The following is a 20,975-nucleotide window of genomic DNA, read 5'->3' as shown; positions in this document are numbered from 1 at the left end:
CTTTTGCAATTTGCCTCATTTTAAATTACAAATCATATGCCAACATTTCCTTAAATTTAATAGCTACAATATTTACAAATCCTTGGTCAATACGTTCTACTGTCACACTAACTGTATGGATGTACAAAAGTGTGAAAGATGTAATTCGCATCCAACAGTACAATTCTGTCACAGAAACCCAAGCTCATATGAAATGAGAGTGTGTAACATTATGGAAAAGACAGTTGGCGATGTTATCATCTGAAATCTGTTTTAATTCTTATAACTGAGCTAAGCTAGAATGTAAACTTGACTACGGCTGAATTCAACTTTAAAATTATCCATGTTTAATTCTCTTGAAACATGAAATGAACCATTAACATGACTGAAGGATTAAACTTGTCCTGCTGTTTATTACCTGCTATCACTTATCTGCATAAAGGCAATGTTCTACATATATCCTCATGTCATCAATATTAACACTGCTGTTATTGTCAGCTAGGCTTAGTTCCTATTCTGTTTTGTTTCAAAAAAAAAGAACTGTCTAACTCTGACTTATCATTAGATATTGAAGAGAAATGCAGCATTAGCGATGGGGAATTGCAGTTTAAACAGATAACGTTGCTATTTGAACAGAAGTCAGTGGAGTAGAAATTTATTCTGGATGGTCAAACAAAACAGGCAGGACACTATTGTACATATCTCCTGGCATACACCTAATCTGATTCAGTTTCATTCAAATCAATCTCAAGATGAACTGTGGCAATAATAGATAAAAGATTGTGAAGATAATTGAAATTGAGTGTTTATTACTTGCCATTTTATTGTAACCAAGAGACTGAAGGTTTCAGAGTAGTCGAGGAGGGGGAGGGTATTGTGAGTGGAAAGATAGGGCTATTGCTACAGGGAGCCTGCTGGCAGACCATCAGGTTTTATTGTACTTGTCTCCCATATGGTGGAAGCCTCCCACATCTGATTAGGCAAAATTACCAAGTGGTTGTTTTGTGTTCTGAATTGGCAGTTTGCCCATCACCTTTTCAAACACAGACTCACATATTTCCATCCTCCCCCTACCTCCCAGTCCATTGTCAAGGTCTTTGTAAAATTTTAGCTCAGAGTTCCCAAAATACTTGCATGTGGAGAAAAATCTCTCAGTCGAAAAGTGTGGAAATATCAGCCAATGTTTCTTAATAGTCTTCAAGGAACTGCCAATGATGTGAACTCTTTTGGTTCAACGTCCAATTTTAATCAGTGAGGAAATTAGAAAAAAATTGCTAGACTGTACAAAAGGTTTTGGATTGGTGATTGAACTGAAAATATGTCAAACACACTAATGGAAGGAATTTGTTCCAATGAGCTGAGCTGATAGAAAGATCAGCAATGACCTTGCACTTCGACACTTTATTCAGCATAAGAAAACTGTTTGCAGATCAAATTTACAAAATGAACCCAAAACAAAGTCTAGCAAATTACAATATTGTAAAAAGTACTGATATATTTAAAAGGTAAACCAGATAAATAAACAATGGAAAAAGGAATTGATGGTTGTGCTCATAGAGTTAGTAAAGATGAATGGGAAGAGGCTTATACAGACACAATCAGTTGGGCTGAATAAATCTGCTTCAATAGTACATATAAGTGAGTATAATATAAATTGGAAATCCAAAAATGTTGCATGACTACAGGGAAGGCGCAAGATGCTGCAACTAATTGGTCAATTCTGTTAAAAGGATCACCACAGATTCAAAGAGTTAAGTGGTCTCCTTGTGTCCTGTGAATCATGTTTAAGCAGAACATTGATTTTACCATGGTGAGAAACAGAATAATATCAAACAAGATGTTCTAATTTACCCTGCAACACTGCAAACACAAATTATCTGAAAAGAACAATGCTAATTAACTTTTATATTTTGTAAGTTAGCTGCCAAGATGCTAACACAATAAAACAATTTGTATCGTCTTATTGCATTAGGTTATGATCAAATAATCATTTGTTTCAATAGACAATTGAAACAAAGAATTCAATGTGTCATCCTAAAGGTTTGCAAAGTAATATCCCTGAAACTTGTAAATGCGATTTTTTAAAGCATTTTATACAGCAATAAAATTCACAGTTCACTGCCATACAGGTACATGGATTTTTCAATCCTACCAAATTTGGCTGAAATTGGTTGCCACATCTGTAACATATTTGTAGGAATAGAAACGGTACTTTGAAATATAACCATGTGTTTAATATGAACATGTAGTGTGAGCATTTTATTATAATCCTTAAGCAATTCTTTAGAATTACACAGTTTGTTTTAGATCGCAGTCAATGGTGAAGATTTTACCACATAGTCAGAGTTGTATAACACAAAAGAGTCCATTCAGCTTGTGTCTGTGCCAGTTATCAAACATCTCTTCATACTGGTCCCAATTTTCAGCACAACTTCATGTCTTGTATAACACAACATTTCAAGCGCTCATCGAAGCATTCTTAAATGTTATGATGGTTCCTGCTTCCAGCTCCCTTTCAGGCAGTCAGTTCCAGATACCAACCACCCTCTGCGTGAAAATATCTTTCCTTAAATCACTTTAAATCTATGGCCTCTGATTGTTGAGCCCTCTACTAGTGTGAAAAAATTCTTGCTTTCTACTCTATGTATCTCAATTTTATACACCTCAAATAGGTCACCACCACCTCTCTCCTCTAAGGAAGACAATCAAGCTTAACTAGGTTTTCTTTATACCCATAATGCGTCAGCACAGGGCAGCACACACTTTTTCTGGTGTACCCTGACCAGAACTGCACAGAATACTCCAGTTATGGCCTAACTGAAGTTTGATACAACTAACATCTTTAGCTCTTGCATTCAATGCCTTGACTAATAAAGGCAAGTATCCCATATACTGATTTAACTACCTGCCTGTTGCCTTCAAACATTGTGGACATCAATGATCTAGACATAAACATAGGAAGCTTGATCTGTAAGTTTTCAAATGACAAAAATTGTTGGTGTACTAAAAAGTGAGGAAAAATAACAGATGGGCTTGTCAGATGGGAAGGACATTGGCAAATGACATTTCATCCTGAAAACTGAGATGCAATGCATTTTGTAAGAACTAACAAAACAAGTGATGCTCCTCTGATCCCTGTACTTCCAAGGGTCCTATTCTTCATCATTTACTGTTCACTTACTTATTTCCACAATATTTTATTCCCAGAAGTTTCCTGACAATCCATATCAGACTAACTTGCCTACAGCTGTTTAGTTCATCGCTACTACTCTTCTTGAATTATGGTAACTTTGACATTTCTCCTGTGTCAAAAGAGAATCTGAACATTAATGTCATGGCCCCGCAATCTCCTCACTTGCCTCCCAAAACAACCTAGAACATATCAGGGCCTGGGGATTCATCCAGTTTTAAGCTCATTCAAATCTCCAATATCCCCTTTTCTTTTGCAACTGTAGTTTGTTTGAAAATATCACATACCTCCTCCCTAATTTCTATATCACTCCTCTCTTTACTGAATACAGATGTAACGTACTCATTTAAAGCATCAGTTACATCTTCTGACTCCACACATAGTTTGCCAGTTTGGTCCCTAATGGTACTTTCTTCCATTGTCCATAATATATTTATAAAATGCCTTTGGATATTCATTTTATTTTACACAACATTGATTTGCCACCCCCAATCTTTGCTCCACCTAATTTATTTAGGTAATCCTGCCCCATCCACACTTTTTACACACCTGTAAGGCTTCTGGCATTTCGAATGCTTGGTATCTACCATAAACTTCCCACTTTCATAACAAGTCAGTCCTGTACATTCCCAACATTCAGAGTTCTCTGCACATGTTGTTTCCACCTTCCATCTTAACAGGAAGATGTTGGCCCTGTACTTTCACTATTTTCTTCTGAAGTAGTCTCACTGCTCTGACACAGTTTCCTGAATTACCACTCCCCATCAACTTTGGCCAGGTCCTGTCTTTTGTTAAAATTGCTTTTACCCTAATGTAAAGTTTTATTTCTGGATGGTCTTTGTCTTATTCTACAATCACCCTAAATCTTACTGAGTTATGATCACTAAATTGAAATGCTCTCTCATTGACATTTGACCACTTTCCCAGATTTGTTACCTAAAATTAGGTCACACCACTCACCCCCTCTTTTAGGACTTTCCACATGCTCTTCTGGATACATTTTAAGAATTAAACTTCCTTTATGTCATTTGATATTAGGAAGTGTAAAACCAAAATTATGACCCTAAACTTTTTAAATTTCACCGGAATTTGTCTACAGATCTACCTTTCCATAATCCCTGACTGTTTGAGGCTCTGTAGTACACTCCAAAAAAAAAAGTGAAACCCATTTTTGGTTTTTAAGTTCTGCACACATATCCTTAGAAAAAGGAATCTTTTAAGTTATCATCCAATTTATTGCACTAATTGAGTTATTAATCAATATTGCCATATATCATCTTTTACCCCTCCTTACTCACCTGAAGATTTTTAACCCGGAAAACTGAGGTTCCAGTCCTGCTCTTCCTCAGCTATGTCTCTGATTGCAATGATGTTATATTCCCATGTCTTAATTAGCACCTTTAATGCATCTGAGTTACTTTCAAGACACATTAAAATAAATACTACCAAATTTGCAGTGCTCTGTCATACCTTAACTTGCCTAAGACCAATTTGTATATTTGTCTGTGCCTTATCCCCTTAAGTCAATATCACATTCCTATTCCAAATTAGTAGATTTTCCACCAGCCACAATTAAAAACAAACCCCTCCCCCCCCTCACAGCTGTTAGTCCAATTATGAATCAGTTGCAATCCATTGGAATTGTACAAGTCCCACCTTCCTTGGAAATAGAACCACTTGATCCAGGAATCTAAGCCCTCCCTCTTGCATACACTCTTCATTCATGCACTCATCCACTCCAACCATCTGGCACAAGCTGTAGCAGATAGTCACTTTACAGCAATCTAACAAAATGTGAGATCCACACTTTTAAAGAAAACTCTGTGGATGTTTATTTTTTTTAATTCAATGAACCTGTTCTGAGACGTTATTATACACTTTTGGAGCAAGGAACCTTGAAACCAAGCTGTCTGGTTCAGAGGTCAGGACACTACATTGTGCCACAGGAGCACCCTGTGGATGCTGGGTTTTTTTTTAAATCCATAGATGCTTTTACACACCACTGAACTTCTTTCCAATCTTCAAATGAATTATGCTTTTCTCTCCTTTATTCTCGGTTATTAAAATCACCTGGATTTGTCAATCAATTACCAATTCACTAATTTATGTGCAAAGCCCATAAGGGATAGTGCAATGATATCAAAAGTGAAAGAAAAGCAGGTAGATAGGGATGGGAATAAATCAAAATGGATTAAAGCATTTTACCCTCTGTAGTATCTAATTTTCTCTAAGTAGAGATGCTTTTTTCTCTTCTTTCCAATTTTCTTGATATATGTGGAAGTGTTATCACATACAACCAAATGGCATTTTTCCCACCATCAAATTATGTGTGTTACTTTTCATCCATTATCAATCATCACTATATCACTTGTGTTTCCAATTAATCAAATGTGGAAGTGCAGTAGATCAGTGATTAGATTGCATTCAGATGCATATTGTGGATAACACTCAGTCAGTCTCTCAAAAGGAAATTAATGTTACAAGTGGATATAGAGGAACAAAGGCAAGGGTTTTATGGTGAAGCTGTATTATCCCTAACTCTGGTCCAGAATTCCCACCTTTGATGTCCCATTACATATTAAAACAGTTGATTAAAATAATATTTCAGTGGTATCATAGGATAAGTACGTTTTGGGAATCTCGTGCCGCCTGTAATTTTTGCTGCCTTAAGGAAGCTATTGGATAGGTTTAGATAGATTACTCTTGGCTCCAGTCCCTTTTCTGTGTTTTTTTTAAAAGAAACTATTGTTAAATTTTTTATTGTACTTCAGTCTCACAATTCTGACCTTTGGGCATTCAATGCAGAAAAGGGCAGGAAGATTGGAGGACCTCCTCATTGATCTGCCTCGTGTTTAGACAAGGTGGCTATTAACAATTCCAGGTAGTATGCATGGAAAGGGTTATTGCATCCAACAGCTAGCCTCTTTTGTTTTTATCTGCATCTGCGTTTCTTTTGGAAAAAGAGCATATGGTGTCTATTGGTATGCTTCAGGCTCGCAGTTCTGAGCTAGGGAGCACTATCAAACCCCAAAAAGGTGTTTAAATTTAAATGTGTAAGTTTTATTTGAGATTGCACTTTTGTTCTAGTATCTTTCAGGGGTTGCCAACCCTACTTTTGGTTTACTTTGGTCCACTGATTTTTAACATAGCAGAGAGGGGATGAGGCAAGTTTTTTTTATGTCACATTGGAAGTGTCACTATTTCTGGTCCAGAAGTCTGGATTCAAGTCCCACCTGTGGGACTGAGTATTAACATGCTTGAGCAGGTTGAATAAAAATAATGACAGAGGAGATGCTTGATAAAAGGAACAGCTTAAAATAATTCAAGGACTTCAGCAAAAGGGAAAACTGCAATATTCACAAATGGTCACTACTTGAGGAACAAAACAAACTAGATCCTCAAGGTCTTTGGATTTCAAGGGAACTAGTTCCAACTTGGATTTAAGTGACATTACATAATCCATCATTGGCTGGATATCAGTTGTCAATGTAAATTAGAATCTTTAACTGACAACCAACAATAAAATTCAAATCAAACAACAAAAGAATATTTTATTTTTACAATCAAGAGTCTTAATAATGGCATCAGAATATTTTACCTAAATAGCATTGAAGATGAATCTTTCTTAATACTTTCAAAATTAAGGAGGCTAGAGTTTAAACATTCAATTTATTATAAAGAAATCTCTCCCAAAGGATACGCTGTAAACTCTTCAATAATGCTGCTATTGTAAGGATTATTCAAGAACAGGCATTAAGGCCTGTTCTTTGGAATTACTTTGGAACTGCAATGCACTTTAGGACAAACTGATTAGGTGTAGAATTCAGTTCATAATTCCCTACAAGAATCTCAATTTCAGCCATGCCATGTCACATCATTGAATAAACAAGACAAATACATTGTTGCAAGATTTGTAGCTCAGGTTGAGGGGTGTGGGGTGGAGGTTTGCTCGCTGAGCTGTAGGTTTGGTATCCAGACGTTTCATTACCTGGCTAGGGAACACATAGAACATAGAAAAATACAGCGCAGTACAGACCCTTCGGCCCTCGATGTTGCGCCGACTGAAGCCTACCTAACCTACACTAGCCCAATAACCTCCATATGCCTGTCCAATGCCCGCTTAAATGACCATAAAGAGGGAGAGTCCACCACTGCTACTGGCAGGGCATTCCATGAACTCTCAACCCGCTGAGTAAAGAATCTACCCCTAACCTCTGTCCTATACCTATCACCCCTTAATTTAAAGCTGTGTCCCCTAGTAACAGCTGACTCCATTAGCGGAAAAAGATTCTCACCGTCAACCCTATCTAAACCCCTAATCATCTTATACACCTCTATCAAATCTCCCCTAAACCTTCTTTTCTCCAATGAGAACAGGCCCAAGTGCCTCAGCCTTTCCTCATACGATCTTCCTACCATGCCAGGCAACATCCTGGTAAACCTCCTCTGCACTCGTTCCAATGCCTCCACATCCTTGCTATAGTATGGCGACCAAAACTGCACACAATACTCCAGATGAGGCCGCACCAGAGTCTTATACAACTGCAAAATGACCTCAGGACTCCGGAACTCAATTCCTCTACCAATAAAGCCCAGTACACCATATGCATTCTTCACAGCACTATTTACCTGGGTGGCAACTTTCAGAGATCTGTGTACATGGACACCAAGATCCCTCTGCTCATCCACACTACCAAGTAGCCTACCATTAGCCCAGTAATCCATCCTCTTGTTACTCCTCATCCATCCTCTTGTTACTCCTCATCAGTGGCGACCTCCAAGTGAAGCGAAGCTGTTGTCTCCTGCTTTCTATTTATATGTTTGTCCTGGATGGGGTTCCTGGGGTTTGTGGTGATGTCATTCCCTGTTCGTTTTCTGAGGGGTTGATAGATGGCATCTAGATCTATGCATTTGTTTATGGTGTTGTGGTGTTATGGTTGGAGGGCCAGGCCTCTTGGAATTCTCTGGCATACATTATTTAGCCTGTCCCAGGATAGATGTGTTGTTCCAGTCGAAATGGTGGGTTTTTTTCATCCGTGTGTAGGGCTATGAGGGAGAGAGGGTCGTGTCTTTTTGTGGCTACCTGGTGTTTATGTATCCTGGTGGCTAACTTTCTTCCTGTTCGTCCTATGTAGTGTTTGTGGCAGTCCTTGCATGGGATTTTTTGTAGATGATGTTGGTTTTGTCCAGGGGTTGTACTGGGTCTTTTAAGTGTGTTAGTTTTTGTTTGAGTGTGTCGGTGGGTTAGTGTGCTACTAGGATTCCGAGGGGTCAGCCAGACTAGTAAGACATGCCAGAGAATTCCTAGAGGCCTGGCACTCTAACCACAACATCATAAACAAACACATAGATCTAGATGCCATCTATCAACCCCTCAGAAAACAAACAGGAAATAACATCACCACAAACTCCAGGAACCCCATCCAGGAGAAACATATAAATAGAAAGCAGGAGACAACAGCTTCGCTTCACTTGGAGGTCGCCACTGATGATGTTACCTAGCCAGGTAATGAAACATCTGGATATCAAATCTACAGCTCAGCGAGCAAACCTACACCCTACAAATACATTGTATTTTACTCATGAACATCAATATCACCAGTTATAGAATTGCAATAGCAACGTCTAGTAATTACATGTGTATACAGTGGTGGACATATCTAGGCAGGTGGTTTGTTCATATCAAGCTATTTAAATTTATGGGTAGAAATTCCAAATGGTAATACCTTTCCAATATATCTATTAACTTGAATATCAGATACATTTGTTTTAGCATATTCTTTGGATCTATAAAGGTCCTGTGCTGTTTTCAGAATATGTCCAAAAACAACAAAAACTTTAAGAGATTGAGATATCCAATATCTATAGTATGCTATATGTTTTGCAAGAACTGAAACAAAGAAAAATGCTGTGAAGGTTCCTATTTGATACTATGGAACTTACAATCCTGAAGACAAATAACAGACCTTGGACACCAAGTTTATGACAAACAAATTTAATTTATTAATAATGTAACCTAAGCACAAGACAGATAAACAACAATGCTCTAAGCTAAATTTTCTTTGATCATAAACCTCACTTACACACCATGGACAAACACACAGCTTCAGGATATATTAAAGTAGAAAATGAAAGTATCATCATTTTTTCAGTTTGATAACCTTTTCAACAATGAATACCATATCAATGATGAAATCCCTGGATGGTGGGTTGTATTAAAGGCTTGTAGGACAATTAATCTTGCTTGAATTTTGAAGTCACCAGTCATTGCGAACAGCTTCAGCAGACTTCCAGAATTATTCGACTCCTTCTTACAGACTGTGGTTCTCTACTCAGAACATCCAACAAGTCAATAACTGGCATGAAACCAGAGAGAAAGCAAAGTAAAAGCAACATTATTTGGAAGCTTTCAAAACACAGAACTGCCTGATGCTCAAAACCTGTTAGAACCAGTCATTTGTCTTTGTTTACCCCATTTTTTCTTCAACATTCTCTGTGGCTGGCCGGCCAACACTGGTCTGCCCTCAACTGATCAATTCAACATTGAACCAGACGTTTGACTATGATCGTAGCAACACCTTGATACTTAAGTGTCAAAAGTGTCTCTGGAGCTGCAATTAATTTGCATTATCTTTCCAGCCCAGTTTCTCACAGTAAATAGCTGTTTTTTGTTCTTTCCTTTATTGAAGTAGAACAAGCCACTGTTCAAAGTTAAATTCTCAACTTCAACTCATAAGTTCCACACCAAAAAAGATTTTTTTTTTTAAAAATGGCTTCAAGAGATTGTTAGGATTTTGATAATGAAGAGATATGAGTATCATGCAGAAAGTGTAGCTAGGTAAAATATCAGCTTTGACCTTACTGAACGAATGGAATAGACTCAAGGCCTTATGGTTCTAAATCCTGCTCCCATTTCTTAGGTTATTTCAGATGAAAAAATGAGGATGGGAAATACCTTATGGAGATTCTCAGATCTGAGTTACTGCTCTTTTTACAAGCGGTATTCTAATCACCTTAGGTAATAAGAAATTAAATTCTGTGCTAACTTTTCTTCACAAGGCAGTTTCATACTTACTGAGAGAGTGTTTTCCCTATTGTTTTCAGTACTCGTAGAAATAGATTATGGCACCATACACAAACAGCTGCATTTATTACAATATTAACATTTCAGCCACCCAATAAAGTATGCTGCATATGGAACTCAGATACTGCAATTCCCAATTTATATAGAAACAAAACAGACTGATGTCTGAAAGTTATCCTTTTATATCAGCAAGAACTCAGCATACACAATTAAGCAGATTTAACATTGTTAATTTCTTCATGATAGAATTTCACATCTGATTCATCTGGTGCCATGGAAACAGGTTACATCTTCACTAAACGATTAAGTTATGATGCTAGTGATGGTCTTATTAAGCCATGTGCGCCTTTTAGGAAACTAATCTATATCTTAGATTCCCTTCACCTTCTATCCTCCCATTCTCCTTAGATTGCTTGTATCATTTAAAATATAATCCCCCTGTTATTTCTACACTTACTTGGAAAGTCTAAACAACCTGGACTCTTTTCACTCAGAAAAGGTAGACTAAATGCTGACATATGTAACAGCCCAACACAAAGCACCTGAGAGAGGCCTCTAAAGGTTATAAAGAAGTTTTATCAGCATTAATGTCGAGAATTGGATGGGAAGGACCATACTAAGTGTCATAAAGATAAAGGTAGTCACTAATAAATGCAACATGAGAATCAGGAAAAATGTCTTTACCCAAATAATAGGAAGAACAGTGAATAGCATAAAATTATTTATGGGCAAGCATGTGAGAGAAAGAGACAGAATGATACACTGATACAATTGATCAAGGAGGATGGGGGAGACTCAAGTAGAGCATAAATGGCAACATAATAAATGTCAAAGGCAGCTCAAAGGGCTAAGAGTTTTACTCCAGCTCCAATTTCTTGTATTCTTGTATGGTAAGCTGAGTCAAATGGTCCAATTCTGATGCAGACTCCATAACCCTGTGCACACAGTAATTAATATACCATAAGACATAAGAAAAGAAGTCATTCAGCCACCGAGTCTGCTCCATCATTCAATAAGATCATGGGTGATCCGAAAATATCCAACTTGGCTTTCCTGCATCTTCTCAACAACCCTGGATTCCTTTACAGATTAAACATCTGTATGACTCGGCCTCAACAGCCCTCGGTGGTAAAGAATTCCACAGAACCACAACCCTCAGAAAATAAATTTGTTCTCATCTGACTCTTAAATGGGTAAGCCCTAATCTGTAATTCTCCTTTCTGGTCTTAGACTCTCTCAAAAAAGAGAAACGAACTTTTTTGCCATCAACCCTTAAGTTCATTAAGAACTTTGAATGGTTCCATAAGGTCACTTCTCATTTTTCTATATTCCAATAAGTATAGGCCCAAACTACACACTCTCTCCACATAAGACAGTCTCTCCATACCTGGGATCAACCTAGAGAACCCTCTCTGGACTGCTACCAATGCCAGTATATCTCACCTTACACTGGGCCCCAACCTTTTCAGTGTTCCAGCTGAGGTCTGACGAGTCGTCATGAGTCAGACCAATACTTCCACAGGCTGATAACTTTCTGGAAGGGTTCATGGAAAATGAACTTTTTTCATTGAAGCGAACAATTCAGGCCATAGTGGTGATCACAAGTTCCTTCACTGCGGCTACACCCGACAATTAATTGCATCCTCCATCACCTCAGGACGTAACAAAGCACTTTGCAGCCAATTTGCATGAACCAAGTTTCAGCAAACAGCAACCAAACAACAAACAGTTAAATCTGTTTTTGTATTATTGGTTGAGGAACAAATGTTCGCCAGGATACCAAGGAGATCTTCCAAACCATCTTTTAAAATAAAATTGCTATGAGTTTTTTTTTAGGTTCACCTGAAGAACTCTGTTTAATACCTCAAAAGACTAGACCTCTAACTCCCTCAGTACTGAACCAAGCTGTCATCTTAATTTTTGTATTCAGTTCCATGGAAGAAAACCATAAATTTCTAGCTAGCAGGAGTGTGACACAGTCATAGCTGAAACTTCCTTGATTTATCTGTACTTTTTACTATCTTCGTTGAAATATTTATCTAGCTCCCTATAAAATATTAGGATTAACTTAACTTTAAAGGGCCAGATCTCAATGTCCTGTGAATTAGTCAATAAACATCGCAAAAATATTCAAACAATTACGAAGAATTATTCAAACTGAAAAACATGCAAAAACTTTTGAATGTTCATAGTTAAATATGCAATTAGTACAAATGTTATTTAAGGCAAATCAGAGAATACACCATATCCATTTTGTTGAGGTGACGGTGTTGGACTGGGGTGGACAAGATCAGGAGTCAGATGACACCAGGTTATAGTCCAATAGGTTTATTTGAAATCACAAGCTTTTGGAGCATTGCCTCTTTTGTCAGGTGAAGTGAGAGAGAAACACAGAGGCACAGAATTTATAGGTAGAGAGATCTGAAGATCCTACAAATGGTGTGGGTGGAGTGTCGAAATGCCAAATAATAGGTCTCTGCGGGTGATTGAGAGTGTCAGGCAGTGAGAGTTAAGTGTCAACAGCTGAACGGCAAGCAAAGGGATGACCTATAATCTGATTAAGTGAGACAGAGAGAGAGAGATAATTACAAAAATTAAAAAATAAGGCGGTGCTGGAGACAAATCAAATGACAGTAATAACATCACAGGTATGAGTTGCATGCCAAGGGTCTAACCAAAGTAATAAGTAATTCAAAACTGCACAAATTAGTTCAGGTAATGAGATCATAACAATTTATCAAGGTGATGGTGTCAAAACAGGACAGTAAGGAAGATTTCATAGAACAGCGTGGCGAGGTCACATGTAGCACGACATAAACCCAAGATCACAGTTGAAACCATTTCACAGGTACGGAACTTGGCTATCAGTTTCTCTGCTGAGCAATTCTGCACTGTTGCGTATCTCAAAGGCTGCCTTGGAGGATGCTGACCTGAAGATTGGACACTGAATGTCCTTGACCACTAAAGTGTTCTCCAGCTGGGAGGGCACATTCCTGTCTGGCAATTATTGCACAATGTCCATTCATCCACTGTCACAGCACTTGCATGGTCTCGCCAATATACTATGCCTTGGGGCATGCTTACCTGCAGCATATGAGATAGATAACTCTGGCCAAGTCATGAGCACCTGCTGTGTACGTGTTGCGTTGTGTTCCCACGTATGATGGTACAATCCAAGTCAATGTTCTAACATGTCTTGCAGAGGTTGCTGTGGCAGGATTGTGTGGTGTTGCAGCTAATGTTGTCCTGAGGGTGACGTAGTTTGCTGCAAACAATGGTTTATTTAAGGTTTGGTAATTGTTTGAAGCAGAGAAGTGGAGACGTTGGGATGATCTTGGCAAGATGTCCATAGTCATCGTTAACATGTTAAACTCTGCAAAGGCACTGCGCAACAATTGCCAGGCAGATATGTTCCCTCCCTTTCAGGGAACACTTCAATGGTCAAAGACATTCAGCTTCTGATCTTTTGTAAGTGTCTTCCAAGGTGGTCTTCCAGATACAAAACAACACAAGCAGAAACTGATACCAAGTTCCATACTCATGAAGACGGCCTCAACCGTCTTGGGTTCAGGTCATGCTACATGTGACCCCCACCACACTTCTGTATCTGTAAAATCTTCCTTAATGTCCTTTTTCACACCATCACCTTGCTAAATTGTTATGATCTTTCTGCCTGAACTAGTTTGTACAGACTTGAATTACATATTACTTTGGTTAGACCCTGCCCATGTGACTGTTAAACCTATTATGTTATTCCAGTTATTTCGTTTATCTCCAACACAACCTTATTTTTAATTTGTTGTAATTATCTCTCTGTACCATTCAATCAGATTATAGGTCATCCCTTTGCTTGTTATTCAGCTGTTGACACTTTACTCATACCTGGAGAAAGTGAGGTCTGCAGATGCTGGAGATCAGAGCTGAAAATGTGTTGCTGGAAAAGCGCAGGAGGTCAGGCAGCATCCAAGGAACAGGAGATTCGACGTTTCGGGCATAATCCCTTCTTCAGGATTCCTGAAGAAGGGCTTATGCCCGAAACGTCGAATCTCCTGTTCCTTGGATGCTGCCTGACCTGCTGCGCTTTTCCAGCAACACATTTTCAGTACTTTACTCATACCATCTGATATGCTTGATAACCTATAGAGACCTATTATTCGGCCTGTTGACACTCCACTCACATCATTTGTATGATCTTTTGATGTCTCGGACTATAAATTCTGTGCCTGCATGCTTCTCTCTCACTTCACCTGAGGAAGGGGCAATGCTCCAAAAGCTTGTGACTTCAAAGGAACCTGTTGAACTATAACCTGGTGTTGTCCGACTACATCCATTTTGATTAGATCTCTGAAATGCCTCAGGGCTTTTCAATGATATAGAATAATCACAATAACTTCTACTAATACAGTACTTTTAACACAATAAAACACTTCCAAACACTTTACAGCCATAACACAAAACAAAACATTAGATGAGCCACTTTTGCAAATATTAGATCAGATGACTAAAAGCTTGGTCAAAGAGGTCTGTTTTAAGTAGTGTATTTAAGGAGGAATGTAAGGGAAGAAAGCCAGTGAGATGAAGAGAATAAATTCCAAAGATTACGACCTGTCACCTGAATCTGGATGCTTAAGAGACAAGGAGTACAGATATTTTGAAGGGTTGTGAAGTTGGAGGATGTTACAGGAATAGGAAGAAGTGAAGCTTGAGACTAAGGGCAAGAATTTTAAAATCAATATATTACTTGATAGCAAGCAAATTGTTATTGTACATCTACCTTCCCTTCCAAATCTCCAAATAAAACTTAGTGAAATCAAAAGAAGAAAATAAAACAATCGCATGTTGACTTCATTTCAGTTTGATTTGTACTAGGTCATAAAATATTACACAAAAAACTAATCAATGCAAAACACTGGAATTCAAAAAGAAACTGTTTTGTCACCTTTTTATTTCCTAGCAGTTATCATACATTAAAAGTTCCTAGAAAAATGTCTAAACATGTTTAATTGCACCTGGTTATTTTTCAGAAGAGATTACAAAAATGCCCATCTGTTGCCGTTTTACTTGGTGATATTAAATTTTATAGCACAGATAAAACATTCTCATCCAGTTATGTTCTGCCAATATGGAAAATATGTCCTGTACACAAAAAGCAGAGCAAAATAAAAAATGGACCAACAGTTGTGCTGATTAGATGTCAGTCATTTCAGTCCCAGGTTATCTCGATTGGAGTTGCTCAGGATTGTGTCCTATGCACAACCATCTTCAGCTGCTTTCTCAATTATCTTCCTTCCATCATAAGGTCAAAAGTGGGGATGTTTATTGATGATTGCATAATGTTTAGCACCATATATGACAGACTGAAATAATCAACATTGAAATGCAGCAAAACCTGGATAAGATCTAGGCTTGGAATGAGAAGTAGCAAGTGCAATGGCATTTCCAACAAGAGGGACCTAACCTACACCATTTAAGGTTTTACCATTACTGAATTCCTGCTAACATTATAGTGTGGGGGGTTACCAATAACCAGAAACTGAATTGGAACATTCATATAAATATCGTGGTTACAAGAGCTAGAGGCTACAAAGTCTGCAGTGAGTAATTCACCTTCTGTCTCTCCAGCTTCTATAAGACAAGTCAGAGGTGAAATAGAATAGTCTGCACTTGCCTGAATGAATGCAGCTCTAAGAATCTCAAGCAGTCTATTTGTTTGATGCCTCACCCACCAACATCAACGTACACTCCATTCACCACTGGCACATAGAGCAGTGTGTGCTATCTACTAGATACAGGCAATAACTCACCAAGCCTCCTTCAACAGTATGTTCCAAACCCGCAATGTCCACCAACTAGAAGGTCAAGGGCAGCAATCTAACTAGTGGAATGTCATAGGGATCCATACTGGAATCACAATTATTTATACCATATATTAATAATTTGGATGAGGATAGCTCCAGCTAAGTGTGCAGTTGACAAAAATAGATGGGAAGGCAAGGAGTGAAGATGACACTAAGAGTCTACAGAGGAATAGAAACAACTTAAGTAAATAGACAAAACTTGGCAGATGGAATATAATGTGGAAAAATATGAGTTTATGCACTTTGGCAGGAAAAATAGGGAGCTGAATATTATTTAGTTTGACAAAAATTGCAAAAAGCTACTTAACAGGGGTTTTGACACTCATCATGAATCACAAACAAATTAGTATGCAAGTCTATCAGGTAAGACAGAGGTGAGTTGAAAATTGGCCTTTATTTCAAACAAGTTGAAATATAAAAATAGGGAAGATTTGCTCAAACTATACCAGGCTCTAGTCAAGACACCAGCTGGAATACTGTAAACGGTTTTGGGCACCTTACCAAAAGGAACGGTGGACAGTATTATCATTGGAGGCTGTGAAGAGAAGGTGCATTCGGCCGATATCAGATATGGAAGGACTATTTTAAATGAGAGGTTGAGACTGTATTCCTTGGATTTTAGAAGAACTTTCGAAGGCGCCCTTATTGAAACATATAAAATTCAAAAAGGACCTGACAATATGGATGCACAAAAGGTTGCTTCCCTTTGTGGGTTAGTCTAGGACCAGACAACGTAATCATAAAATAAGGGTTGCACATTTAAGAGAGACGAGGAGGACTTTCTACTCACACAAGGTAATGAATCTGTGGAATTATTTATCACAGAGGGCTGTTCAAACTGCGTCATTACATATATATATAAGTATGAGATAGACAGATTTTTATAGGATCTTTTTAATAGGGGTATGAGGAGAACGCAGGAAAGTGTAGTCAAGCATTGTCAGATCAAGCATAATCTCACTGAATGGCAAAGCAGACTCCGAGTTGAATGGCCTACTTCTGCTCGTACACCTTAGGGTCTTATAGATGCTTGGGAATTCCACCACTTATAAAGTCTCCGCCAAGTCACATACCATCTGATGTGGAACTATGGTATAATTCTTTCAGGGCTGCTGGGTCAAAATCCTAGAGCTCCGTTCCTAACAGCAATGTGGGTGTGTCCATGTCTGAAGGAAAGCAAGGGTTCAAGAAAGCATAACCTTTTCCAGAGTAAATGGGGATGAGCAGTAATGGCTGTTCTAGCAAGCACTGATCATATTCCATGAATTAATTATGCAAAAAAATTCATACATACAATATACAATGATATTGTAAAATCAGAAATCATTTAAAATTCATTTTTTAAAAAAAGTAATATTCAAAATAATCACAAAATATTAAGTTTGAATGGTCTGCAAACAGGTTAGAGTTCACAGAGATATACAGCAGAGAAACAGACCCTTCAGTCCAATTCATCTATGCTGACCAAATATCCTAAACTAATCTAGTCCATTTTTCCAGCATTTGGTCCACATCCCTCTAAACCCTTCCTTTTGATATACCCATCCAGATGTCTTTTAAATGTTGAAATTGTACTAGTCTCCAACACTTCCTGTGGTAGCTCATTCCATATACGCACCATTCTCTGCGTGAAAAAGTTTCCTGTAAGGTCCTTTTAAATCTTTCCACTCTCACCCTAAACCTACGCCCTCTAGTTCTGGACTCCCGACCCCAGGAAAATGACTTTGCCTATTTATCGTCATGATTTTATAAACTTCTGTGAAGGTCATGCCTCAGCCTCCGATGCTCCATGAAAAACAGCACCAACCTATACCCATAGCTCAAACCCTCCAACCCTGAAAACATCCTTGTAAATCTTTTCTGAACCTTTTCTGTTTCACAACATTCTTCCCATAGGAGAGAGACCAGAATTGCACACAATATTCCAACAGTGGCCTAACCAATGTCCTGTACAGCCGCAACACGACTTTCCAACTCCTATGCTCAATGCTCTGACCAATACAGTAACCATGCCAAATGCCTTCTTCACTATCCTATTTACCTGTGACTCCACTTTCAAGGAACTATGAACCTGCACTCGCCTGGTACATTTTGATTTTTTTTTACCCCAAATATACTACAGATACAACTCAGCATGCTACCTGTAGAATATAAACCTTGGCAAGATAGATTGATATTTTACTGTCCTTAGAAGTTACTGATGACCGCAATGAAAAGAAAGAACCCTCTGTAGGCTCTTTTAAACCACATACAGATTTCATTGAGAGTTAAATAAAATTCAGAATAAAGAGCAAGTTTGAGTCCATGTTTTTCTCGTAGCAAAACAGCCAAGAATAAAATGTTTGAGATGCAAGTGAATCAACTAGTACTTTCAAAACAATAAGCCATATCTTAAATTATACCAACCCTTTATGCAAATCAGAATACTGGAAATTTTATCAGTTATTCTTTTAGTATGTTTGAAGGTCTGCAGCCAACAGACTCTTATGTTTATTTTAATATATATCTGAAATACATTGTGATCGCAACAATATCATTAAGCACTGCAGACTCTGAATATACAATCTGTTGGTAGACTAAAGTTAAAAGAGTTGTTGCATTGTTGCATTTTTCCAGCACAATTCATCCAAAATATATATTAAAAATCAAATTGATATCCGATAGTTTTACAATCTTTCCCTGCTTTGATAAACAGCTTGAAAGGCGGCCCCACCCATAAATTCAACCTTTTCATCTGATCAAATTAATCAGCATTGCAAATTTTACCAATCGAGCACATTTCAGACTTCTTTAATTCACTTTCACTAAAAAAGCTGATATACTGTACACCCAAAAAACTTTGTCTTTCAATTTTTTTTAAAAGGATTTAAAATCAACTTTGTTTACCAGGTATTCATCTACACACCTTTCTCAAAAACTCATTTCTGTTCAAACTATATTAGTGACATTGCACCAGAGTATAATTCTCAAACACATCAACAAGTATATATGTATTCGTTCATGGAAGATTTCAGGTTTGTGATTATGCAAATAAATGTGAACTGAAACTTAAACCATAACTTCACTTCAGGAAAACTGCGCAATTTCAAGCATAATTTGGGCCCAGATTACCAACTGCGTTCAAAGGAGAACCTCTATCCTCAGAATCTATACTGTATTCTGAATTAACATTCTCTGCCAAAGAAGTATTCGGCTATAGATGTGCAAAGATGCCATGTAATAATACACTGTAACAGCAGTATTCGTTCATAATGTCGTGTGAAAAGGAGAGATTTATTTAGCAGACACATGTTAAAGATGAAACTCATGTTAGATGTGTCAATGTCTAAAACTAGTCACTGTGCGCATTGTATTGCTATGTTCCCATCTATATTTAGAATGAATCAAACTTCCACAGTGGTCTAGAATAACACTCCAAGAATTACTAAAATGCGTTTAACATTGAAACAAACCGCGGGGTGGGGCAAAAAAAAGGAGCCAACGTCGCGCACACCAGCAGAATCCTAGAGGAGAGATGCTCTTGACTTGCAACTGGTTCTTCGCCATACTGGAACAAACAAAATGGGCATTTCCTTTTGTAGAAGTGCAACAAACCTGAAACACATCAAATTGCTTCTCTACAGCGTGCAAGTGCACCTCAGTATCTCTAGTAACTCCATTCCAATTTTCCAAAATAAACCATCCCAGCCAATGTTGGCAACAAAATAAAACGCCAAAATAATTTGACAGGAATATTTAGACAGTAGAAGCGTTTATTATTGTAAATACGGTACTTTTACCGTAGACGCCAATATTCCAGTACAAATATTAAAATTAAAGCTGCCTTATCGACAAAATGAAAATTATGGTCTCTAAAAAAAAGTCTACTCACCACTGGTGGTCATTTCGATTCGATGTATTGAGATCCCAAATTGACACAACTTACTTATTGCTTAACCCTGCGGATAGGGGTGTTGCACACAGATCACAACCTGTTGTTACCCAATGCGCAAAAACAGCACGCGCATAAATATATAAATTAAAATGTAAAAATGCACCAGCGTTTGAAAACAGCTTCAAATTAAAACTGTTGGGACCAATTTTCTCCTTTTTTTGTTAAAAAAAACAATTTGTTTTCCCTGGGTTGCGCTTGTCGTCCTGCAGAAAGGAGCAGTCGGTGAGGGATGAGCGCGAGCGCCCTATCACTCAGTGGTAATGCAGTGGCTGCTCCTCGCACTCGCCTCCCCGGCTCTGCCTGTCCCTGAGCTCGAACCGCAGACACCGCCGCAGCGCGAGCTCGGGCTCGGCGCGCGTCCCCGCGCACGCGCACCAGCCACTGCTGCTCCTTGGCTGGACAAGTCGCGCGGAATTCAAGAGTCCCGATAGCGCGCGACCCAGGCGACCCTGAACAATGTGTCTGTGTTTACTGCAGATTCTGGGTTCGCACAGTCAGAACCACAAGACTAGACCCTGGGAGCGAATGCAACCGAAATGTTTGCATGTGAGTGAGGTGCATGCGAACAAATCTCGAAAAAGCAACAGTCGATGCTGGCATTCTGAAACACTAAATGTCGGTGTCTTTTTAACTCATATTTACATGAAAACTTTATGTCTGGTAAGGAATTTGTGATGTTTCGATTTTTCTAAAACAAATCAGTGTTTCAATTACTCCGTTTACCCAGATGTTTTCATCTGAACTGAGCTGCTAGCCTTCATTTGAGTAAAACAGTGCAAAATCTATCCATTAAGTCGAAAACATAAAGAAAGGCTTGCATTTTTATATACACTTTTCATTACCACTAACACCTCAAAGCATCTGTCAGTGAAGCACGTTTAAAGTGTAGTCACTCTACTCTACGGAACGTGAAAACCAGATTGCATACAC

At 38.2% G+C, this 20,975-nt stretch overlaps 1 protein-coding gene across 1 annotated transcript in view; it reads right to left on the bottom strand.

Moving 5' to 3' along the window:
- Window positions 1–20,176, bottom strand: part of ablim2 (actin binding LIM protein family, member 2) — a 393,205-nt gene extending 373,029 nt beyond the window's left edge. The window contains exon 1 of the mRNA XM_060832673.1: window positions 19,983–20,176. Coding sequence (XP_060688656.1) covers window positions 19,983–19,995 — 13 coding nt within the window. The 5' untranslated portion in view covers window positions 19,996–20,176. The remainder of the gene's footprint in view (window positions 1–19,982) is intronic.
- Between the last annotated feature and the right edge of the window lie 799 nt (window positions 20,177–20,975).

Source organism: Hemiscyllium ocellatum, chromosome 1 (assembly GCF_020745735.1).
Source record: "Hemiscyllium ocellatum isolate sHemOce1 chromosome 1, sHemOce1.pat.X.cur, whole genome shotgun sequence".
Classification (NCBI taxonomy): Eukaryota; Metazoa; Chordata; class Chondrichthyes; order Orectolobiformes; family Hemiscylliidae; genus Hemiscyllium; species Hemiscyllium ocellatum.
The sequence above is the reverse complement of the archived record's forward strand: the minus strand, read 5'-3'. Positions and strand labels throughout refer to the sequence as shown.